Consider the following 10,000-nt stretch of genomic DNA (forward strand, 5'->3'; position numbering starts at 1 on the left):
TAATAATAATAATAATAATAATAATAATAATAATAATAATAATAACAAACCTGCCGTAAATCTATGAAAACTCTGATGGGGTATGATAAGGTGTTAGAGAATGAGATGAAATGAGTCACTTGTTTGCTTAACCAAAAATGATATTATTTTTGTTTAATCCCAAGAGAGGGCAGCACTGATGGTGGGGGTGGGAGGCCAAAAGTCGTCTTGCTTGATTCCTTGATATTGCTTGTGATAAATGACGAAGGCTTTTGTTTGCTACTGTGAGTTGCTCTTTCCTGATTGTACTTCAGAGACAAAAAAATAACCTCGTTCTTGCGTGCAAAATGTTCTTCCTAAACAAACAAACAAACAAAAATGTTCTGCATACAGGGACTTGCTCTTGTGTATGTAAAATATTTTAAGAGAGAGAGAGAGAGAGAGAGAGAGAGAGAGAGAGAGAGAGAGAGAGAGACTTCGTTAGCAGAAAGGCAAAGGCAAAGGTTGTTTACAGATGTAAGTTGATATTTGAAGAGACTTACAATAAGAGCAATTGGATTATTTTTACCCGGTTCCTGTTTCAAGAACAATAAATTCTAAAAAGAGTCTTCTTCATTCAATCTGGATACTTGAAATTCCTAGTTTCATGCCTAGTTCGATAAAAAGGGCAGCTTACTTGATGGACAGAGATGCGCAGTATTCGCGAACGTCCGATTTGTCCGGTAGACCCATCAAAGAATATACAAATAATCTTCTCAAAATGCTAAAACCAGAGTGTTATACTATTTACCGTAAACATAATTTTGTTCCGATTCGTACCAGATGTTTTACAATCGCAACATGTATGGACAAACTTTTAATGTCCTTAAACAAATTACTCAATCGGTTTATAAAGCAACTTCTACAGATATGTCAATTTGTCAATAAAACGGGAAATTTTCAACAGAATCTAAATGCTGACTCTACAACTATAACTATATGTGACATCACGATGCAATCCCAAAACCCTGATGTACAGTAAAAGAGGTTAATAGCAAAATAAGAGTAACCTTGGGAACTGACATAAACAGAAGAAAAAGTGGATATGACATTGAATATGAAATGTGAAGAAATTAACAAATATAATTAGATCAATTACTTTAATCCGAAATATAATAATTGATCCAAATAGTATTTCTGGATTTTAGATTCAGTGTCAGGTTAGATTCAGCGTAAGTTGAGGCTACTAGACATAAAACAGGTACGTACATATATGGAGTATTCAAGAATTCAAAACAATACGGTGTACTCTTGTCAAACCGGAGGAAGGAGAGTAATTTTGCCAAACTTCCTCGGTTAGATTAGGACACGGAACCTTAAGTTAGGTCAAATTAGGATGCATCCCAGGATCTCGTAAGTTTCCCTCTTTCTGCTCCCAAATACACTAAGTTTCCAACTTTGGTCCATAGGACCTCTATTGTAAAAGTTCTGATTTTCAATGAATATAAAGGACATCAAGTAACTGAATTAACCAAAAAACTAAAAATTCACATTAAAAATACAATGAATTCACAATAGCTAAGAGCAGTATTGGGGGGGGGGGGAAATATGAAAAAATATAGCTCTTAATTCTATACATGAAATTAATACAAGTGAGTAACACAATTAGCCAAACCTAAAAATACAAAATATGCTATTCATACCATAATTTGCATGCAATCGAAATATCCATAGTTTTCACAGGAAAATTATCATATCAAACATTTAAAAAATAATCAATAACCTACAACCATTGAAATTCGGAGAATAGCTCAAAGAAAATCACTCCAACATGTTTGAATAACTCATATCAAATAAAACCCTTATTAAGCACAACAAATTATGAAAGAGGAACGTCAACAAGGCACAGAGTAGAAGGATCTGCCATATCCAAGTATTCCAGTCCCTCTGAAAGATAGGACGATAACAGACAGGTTGAAATGAGAGCTTTCAAATCCTCCCTTCTAAACCGTTAGGATTTGCCGCGTCTAATGGTATGTGGCCCCATTTTTTCCAAGATTGTATTGGTGTCATGATTTCGTTTCTTTTAATGAAAAGTTACAAGGATTCAACTAAAGTTCCTGAATTAAATTCTCATCAACAGTCTAGACAAAGCATTTCATCTAGAACAGCGCACCCACTACTCCATTATATAAGATCTTTCACAAATACAGGCCGATTCATTTTCAAACGGACGATGGTATCACATTCTTATGGTAACCTTCAATCCAATCATTACATTTTAGTCTCTCATTCAAGTTGATGAAACTACTAATTCAATTTTCTAACTTTTACAAGGACTTGGTTCACATTTTAATGCCTATGCAAACAAGCTTTTAAAGATTAAGATTTTGAAATTAATTTTTTGCTAAAAGCACAAATATTTGTTGTATTAGACTTTCACTAGTTAAAATATATTCTTATATTATGTCTTCGCGTATTGCAAATTCATTTATTCATTATTAACATATCAATTTCCCTAAATCCATGTGTTTCCATCTTTATTACTCTGGGGCTTACTTCTGATCCAGTGAAATCATAGATATAACATTGCATCCCAAAAGTAATTTCAATGAGACATAAAACAATTATCCACGGGACTTATAAAATCTTTGATAAATGAGAGCTTTCTGTAATAAAGATAAATCGCTGAATTTGCTTTTTTCTCAAATAAAATCTGTAATAAAATATTCTCCCTCCAGAAAAAATACAATAATAAATATTGCAAGAATCAACAAGAAAGATAAAAGGGCACACGAATCGTATCTTCTCTTGCAAGACAGAAATCGTTTTCAAGTTGCCTCTAACCATAGGCCGGGGAAATTTGGTCTAGAATTAATGCAGCTCTCTGTAAAAACACTCCTGCACTCTTAGAGATCAAGCCTCTGCTACGCTGAAACTGGTCACGACTAACAGCCTGGCTATTTTTTTATAGTCTACCCCTACGGCACTTCCCTTAAAGAAATTGGTGTAAACAGCGGTCTGTTTCTCGAGAGCAACACACCAGTTAAACATGACTGATGATCAGATTTTAAATTGTTTCGCTGCCATCAGATAATAATAATAATAATAATAATAATAATAATAATAATAATAATAATAATAATCAAGGTCCTTTCTTTCCAGCACTTAAAGATCTTCTTGTCATACATTTACAAAATATTTACAGGCAGGCTGGTGATACTTGTGTTTACAGCGCTGCGCTAAACTATATATTATAGTTAATAATTATTAATGTTGTTATTATTATTATTATTATTATTATTATTATTATTATTATTATTATTATTATTATTATTATTATTATTATCATTATTATTATTATTATTATTATTTATTATGAATAAGTTCTAGCGTCAATACGGTTTGCATGAATTATTTTTTTTAAATCATACTAAAATATAAATTTCTTGTTATACACTGGTTTTCAATGAATGTTGATTGAAGGTAGACACAATTTTCATAGTGACACTGAACATGTTAATGGATGAGCCAATTTATCCATACATATTAACATAATGTATAAATAACATAATAAAATCATATATAAAATAATGAGAACTAAGACAGCAAAAGATTTAAGTGAAACTTTGAAGTATAGTCAACAACAACAACAACAAAAAAGAGGGGGAAATGCTACAGATTCCAATATAATAAAAGGAACATAAGGTAGCCTAGTGCATTAATCAACGGTATTTCGTACACGACAAAACTTGTGAAAAAAAATAGAACGAAATTAATAATGAAGGACATAAAATACCTTTTCATGAAAAATAAACTTCTACAGAGAGAGAGAGAGAGAGAGAGAGAGAGAGAGAGAGAGAGAGAGAGAGAGAGAGAGAGAGAGAGAGAGAGAATATCTGTCAAAAAAGTGGCATATTGTAGGCTGCTAAAACCCGATGACCTTATCTCCAGAGAAGGCAGAGAGCACCATCTGGACTGACTAACCTTTTCTTTCGTTGAGACGCTGAAGAGCAGAGGACCAGCGCCCAGACACTGAAGTACCGAAGGACTGCTCGGAGGATGCTAAAGAGGCGTCGCTCTGTTGCCTGCTGAGCCACCCTCTGCTCAGATAGAGTGAGTCCCGGCTGGACTCTCGACTAATAGGCCCACAATGTCCTGAGTTGCTGGAATTGTGGCTGTCGCAAGAATCACGACGGACGTAGCGTCGAAGGGCCTCGAGTTTCGGATGAAGTGGTAGTGGAGGCTGAGCTCGAAGGGCAATTACTTCCTCTAAGTTTTCTTTAATTTCTGTTTTTACTTCCTCTACACTTTTTTCTATGTGAGTAAAGCCACAACTATCACCTTCAGAAAGCGTCTCGCCAGAAGGATTCAGCTGTCCTATATTCCTTGAAGTGCCCAGGGAGGATGATGATATCCCTAGGGGGCGACTTCTCGACCTCGCTATGTGGCCTCCATCGCCAGAACTCCCGGTCCTCGAGAGTGAGGACCTGTTAGATTCGAGGTCAAACTTTTGAACAGCCTCCTTGCTCGAATGAGAGCTGTCTTCGGTTGATTTCTCCCCTCCGGGGAAGTGATTTCGCTGCTTTCTGGTGTATCCTGGGGTTCCAGGTACTAATGTTTTGGATGATGATGATGTCGGCGGGCTACTTCCGGTGCCCTTGTCTGGAGAAGGGGACCGGGAGAGGAGAGCTCTGTCCCGGATAATACCTGGAAATAAAAGATAAAATATTAATAACAACTGACATGACAGCATTGTCTCTATAAAAAAAAAAAAAAAAAATATTGAGGATACTATGAATCTTTATGATTATCATACACATATATATTCTAAATAATACTTCATACTTCATAAGATTTCTAGTTAGCGGACGCTTGACTACATAGTGAATAGTTATCTAGGCTTCTTCCCTATGAATGCAATAATTTGATGATAAATCAGGATGATCATAATTAATTACCTGTTTTACCTATAGTCAATTCTTTTTAGCGAGGCAGATTTGCACCGACTCGCAGCGGTGCACTTTTAGCTCGGAAACGTTTCCTGGTTGCTGATTGGTTGAACAAGATAATTGTAACCAATCAGGTAGCAGGAAACTTTTTCCGAGCTAAAAGGGTACCGCTGCAAGTCGGTGCAAATGCGCCTCATTAAAAAAATTGAGTAAAGTACTTTGCATGATGATAGTTTATACTCATTAATACAACATAAGATATCGAATTGTCTGTCACATTATCTTTAAAGACCTAAAATTGTTATGACCTTTTTTCATAATCTTTTCGACTTCGTTGGTACACAAATCTCTTCCGAAATGATTACCACATATTCACAAGACCAATCGAGATTTTTCAGCTTTATGTTGCCAAATTGCCGCTCTAAGGACCAGTCGCTAGTTTAGATGCATTCATAGCCGAGATGATGATATTGGCTCATAACCAAGCCCGGGCAAAGGAACACAGGGGATTATGTTTCAATGGTGTCTAGTTTTCACCGGTTGTTAAACATTCAAAATTCTATAATATTCTAACCCTATTCAACATAATAAAAAGACAAAATATGTACTAAAGTCTGACATACAAACAATAAAACATCCTCAGTTTTTCACAAGTGATGAAGTAACTGACAGTTAAAAATATTATCGGACAAAAATACCTTCACGTATGAATTGACAAATAGAAGCCAAAATATGCATGCGAGACCAAGCCCCACACTCAAACCAACCACCCACTCCACAAACCCAAACAAAAATAAAAGGAAGAGAATTCCTTTTATTTCAAAATCTGATTGCTGACTTAAAAAAGAAAAAACTATTCCTAAAACTAGATATCTTATGTTCAGCCATTTTACTCAGCTTATTTCTGATGAACTAATGGTACCTGACTAATCTCCCTGGTTAAGCGAAGTCCGGTGTATCCTACATAATTTATGAGCCCCAACATGAAATGAATGCTAAGAAAATGGAGTGAATGCCTCGTAAAACTCATGAAAATTAACACAAAATTCTCCTTAAAGAAGCGACATAAAAGGTTAAATGGGGTATAAGGTTGGTGGTCAAACTACACTCGTCGTCTACAAATTATGAGCAAAACCAAGCCCTAATACGCTGGCAACCTTTTTTTAATTGAAGGACCCCCGGACGCTGAGAAAAGGATGAATTTTTGCCTAAACCCATTCTTTCTTCTCAAACCATTATCCCCAAAGGATAAACCTTAACATCTATTTAAACGCTATTATACATGCACCTATGACCAGAACATCACGGGAAATAAACACGGATACACAATATGAAAACTATTATGTTATCTATCAAATAATAGTTTTTTACTCAACGCTATAACACATGAATAACTTCCTCTAGGGGGTTTCAAGGCAATCAAGGGAAAATCCCGAGAAAGAAGATATACAGTAGAAATTTAATAGACAATGTTTTCCCTAAAATAAAAGAGATTACTTCCTTTGTTTTAATTAAATATCTAAAAACTTTACTTTTGTGCAATAACATAAGATAGTGTAGAACGTTTTAAACAAAGACTTGTGAAGAAACATAATACTCCTGTACATACAAAACAATAACTATCATCGCCAACGATAACAAAACGTGCGCCTCACTTGGAATCAAATAGGGTAACTTGAAATATATGGGAAAATATCATATGAATAATTCTATTAGGCCAATACAAGAGATTAGTACTCATTCCATACAGTCGATAGCCTATGGCGCAAGCTTTTAGACAAAACTGTGCCAAAGAGAGTTCAGAAACTAATAAAGGAAAATTTGCCAAAATATCTAGATGTACATAAGATAATATTCAAAGTAGTAAGTGTTTGTTTTCACAGAATCATACAGATTTAATTGCGTATTGGAGATAAAATACATGGCACTAATGGAAACTGAGAGAGAGAGAGAGAGAGAGAGAGAGAGAGAGAGAGAGAGAGAGAGAGAGAGAGAGAGAGAGAGAAGGGTCTTACTCAATAAACATATTACAGTAGCCTCTCAGACAAAGGTTTCATGTATCTGTTGAGCAGAAGCAATATAAACCATCGATTGTCGACGCCATCACGCATCCCGAGACCTTATAAGAAGTAGCCGCATTATCCACGCCCCCTCAGAGAATCACTGTGCCTCTCCAGGGGGTATATTGTTACGAAATAAATCATAGTTATCGTATTTACTATTGTTGCCCCACGTTGACATCCAAAAAGAAGTAATAAATTTTTCTTGAGAACAATAAACTTTCGATCCCTAAACTATTGCTTAGTGCTAAACAAATGGCTTTCAAGATATTGGATGTTATCGGATCTAAAGAAAATGTTAAAAAGAAATATATACTAAAACGATACCCAGAGTGGTAGAAATAATCATTGTTGAATTTTCAACTTTTTACATATTACAATAAAAATCTTCGTTTTAGCATACTTAGAAAACTAATTACCTTGACTTTATAATGATTCTCTCTCTCTCTCTCTCTCTCTCTCTCTCTCTCTCTCTCTCTCTCTCTCTCTCTCTCTCTCTCTCTCTCTCTCTCTCTCCTGAGGAGTAATTCAAAATCATACAATTGTTTTAAAAACCAATTATAGCGTGATGAGACCGTCCCAGTTGACTGTCGTAAAATGGCACATTCAACTTCAGAAAAGATGATCCTTCGGGAAGGTAAATAGTTTAAATAATGGGTTGAAATATAGAAGATCGATAATTATAATATACTAACAAAGAAAATAGAAACGGAGGCATTTATAAAGTCCTGGTGGGAAGGAAATATGTGAGAAATACTATCAAGTGACGCAGAGCAGAACAGACACTTATGTCATGAATTTCCTTTCCATAACAATACAGTAATATCAATTATAATTGGTGTTTATTCTAATATTAACCTGTATACAATTATTTCACTGTAGGGAATTACTTCACATATCACAATATCAGCTACTTTAACAAAAGGAAAAACAACAACAACAACAACAGTAATAATAATAATAATATTTGACAACGAAATGACATCCAGCTACTAAAGGGAAATGAATAATAAAATACAAAATAAATGATTTACTACGTATAGCATATAGCCCCCACGGAGGCTATTATTTTCCGCAGATTTATTACCCAGGCATAATCCCATACTTCATTGATTTCCTGTTCTACCGTTTTTACTTAATAGTTTCATCTCACACATGTCGCCATTACTGTTGGAGCTTTGATTAAAGAGAATTTATATCTATTTTCATTCTCTTCATTTCCATAAGAATTTTTTATATTGTATTATTTCAGCATTACTTTTCTCTGGTAACTTTTTCTTTACGTTTCCTAATCTTTGCTTCCAACCCTGAGATTTCCAAGCCACCATTCTCTCCCTAATCCAGAACTTTAGAATTTCAGCGTGTGGAGCAAAACGGGTAACTAAGCAGCGCAAAAGCTCCGAAGAAGTATTTTTTTTTCATAAACATATCATCCACTTTATTAGCAAGTAAATTGAATTGATTTAGAGCACTCCATTGGAGTGATTTTTTGTTTAACTAGTCAGATAAAACTAATGGCTGACAAGATGTAAAGGAACAAGAAGGAAGAAGTCCCCTCAGGAACCCCACTAAACATTTACTCTGAGAACACTGATAATTTTGGTAACTTCTAGTTCAGCGTTAATTAGTTTTCCTCTCCTTACCTTCCTATTTTCATAAGCACTATGACATTCCTTCATGAACCCCATTGGAAACGTCTCTACCTAGCGATATGCCGGACTGGGGTTCGAGTCCCGCTAAAGCTCGACAGTTTCTTGTAGTGTTTGCAACCTCACCATCCTTGTGAGTTAAGAATACAGGGTCTGGGGTAGCCTATAGGTTTACCTGCTGAGTCATTAGCAGCCATCGCCTACCCCTCCCTAGTCCTAGCTAGGGTGGGATGGGGGTTAAGTGCTGATCATGAGTAGTCTTAAACCTTTAAACTAGGCAACACGGTTGTTCCTTTTTTTATATAATTTCTTCAACTTCTGAGGTGAACAATGGCAGTAGGCTGTTCCACTCGCCGGCATCTTTAATATGCAAACAAATAAATGCGCAGATAAATATATGCATACCAAGGTACATAAACACATAGGCATGGTTGTCTTTTGAAAACAGGAGAGAAAATTTTACAATGCTTAATGCAAGTTATGTATAATCAAAATCTGGAAGCGTGATGAGCTAATAGACGGTCGTGAAAGACAAGAGAATGTTTGCAGGCGATAAAAAACGTACGGAGAGCAACATGAAAAGTGTTCAGAGAAATGGGGCGCACGCGATGTAATCTCACGTTTACGAGATTACATACACCAGCGAACACCCGAACAAAAACCCACCAAATCTCTACAACGTTACGCGTACCGAAAGCAGTTACATCTTTAATATTCTGAATAACAGGTATAAATGGTTCTTTGGAAAGGGATGCTACAGTACAATCAAGCAAAAAATTAAAGGCACAAATAATAACTCGTAGATAAAGAAATGAATTAGAGTACATCGTAAGAATTCAACCAGCATTGCGCGTGTCGGAAAATGAGCCCAGGTGAAATCAGGAAGCCATAAATAATATTGGAAAATATAGTAAAGACTAAGGAGCTCTAGCTGAAGATTGCAGATGTGCCAAGCAATTGCCGTTAGAGACCCGTCATTATCAGGTCAACTTAGTGGTGCCGCTCAATGCCCCAAACTAACAATATCGATATAAACGGAGAGCTGGAACGCGATAATCATCTACCAGGAAAAAAGGAAGCAAAAAACCAAGGATCTCCCCTGCCCTCTGTATCTGCAATACCCAACCTACCCCCTGAAAACTGTATAAGGCCAGGCGTGTTGATAAATCACTCGCAGGTGAGAAATTTTCGTTAAAGTGTTTGTGAATATTCACGATTTGAAATTAGCATAACCATGAAGATGGAGGTGGTCGGATTCGGAAGATAACACACGCCGATACCTTCCTGTATGCCTTTTTGTAACTGTGGGTAAGTCTGTCCACAGTAAAATGTTCATAGACCTTCCAAGCATGAACTGACATTTTATGGAAGGATTTTTTTC

General features: G+C 35.9%; 2 protein-coding genes across 4 annotated transcripts in view; both read right to left on the reverse strand.

Annotated features, from left to right (window-relative positions):
- The window catches only part of LOC137655558 (uncharacterized), a 454,428-nt gene that overhangs the window by 255,036 nt on the left and 189,392 nt on the right, over positions 1–10,000 (reverse strand). For 2 of the 3 annotated variants that reach the window (XM_068389460.1, XM_068389465.1), the window contains exon 1: positions 3,946–4,665. The gene's annotated coding sequence lies outside the window, so the exon portion shown is untranslated. Of the gene's footprint in view, positions 1–3,945; positions 4,669–10,000 lie in introns of those variants that run through there. The other variant, XM_068389471.1, reaches the window with a different exon arrangement.
- LOC137638918 (uncharacterized) overlaps positions 1–10,000 on the reverse strand; it is a 58,561-nt gene that overhangs the window by 33,342 nt on the left and 15,219 nt on the right. Inside the window, exon 4 of the mRNA XM_068371298.1 lies at positions 3,946–4,668. Coding sequence (XP_068227399.1) covers positions 3,946–4,668 — 723 coding nt within the window. The remainder of the gene's footprint in view (positions 1–3,945; positions 4,669–10,000) is intronic.

This window comes from Palaemon carinicauda, chromosome 1 (genome assembly GCF_036898095.1).
Source record: "Palaemon carinicauda isolate YSFRI2023 chromosome 1, ASM3689809v2, whole genome shotgun sequence".
Taxonomy (NCBI): domain Eukaryota; kingdom Metazoa; phylum Arthropoda; class Malacostraca; order Decapoda; family Palaemonidae; genus Palaemon; species Palaemon carinicauda.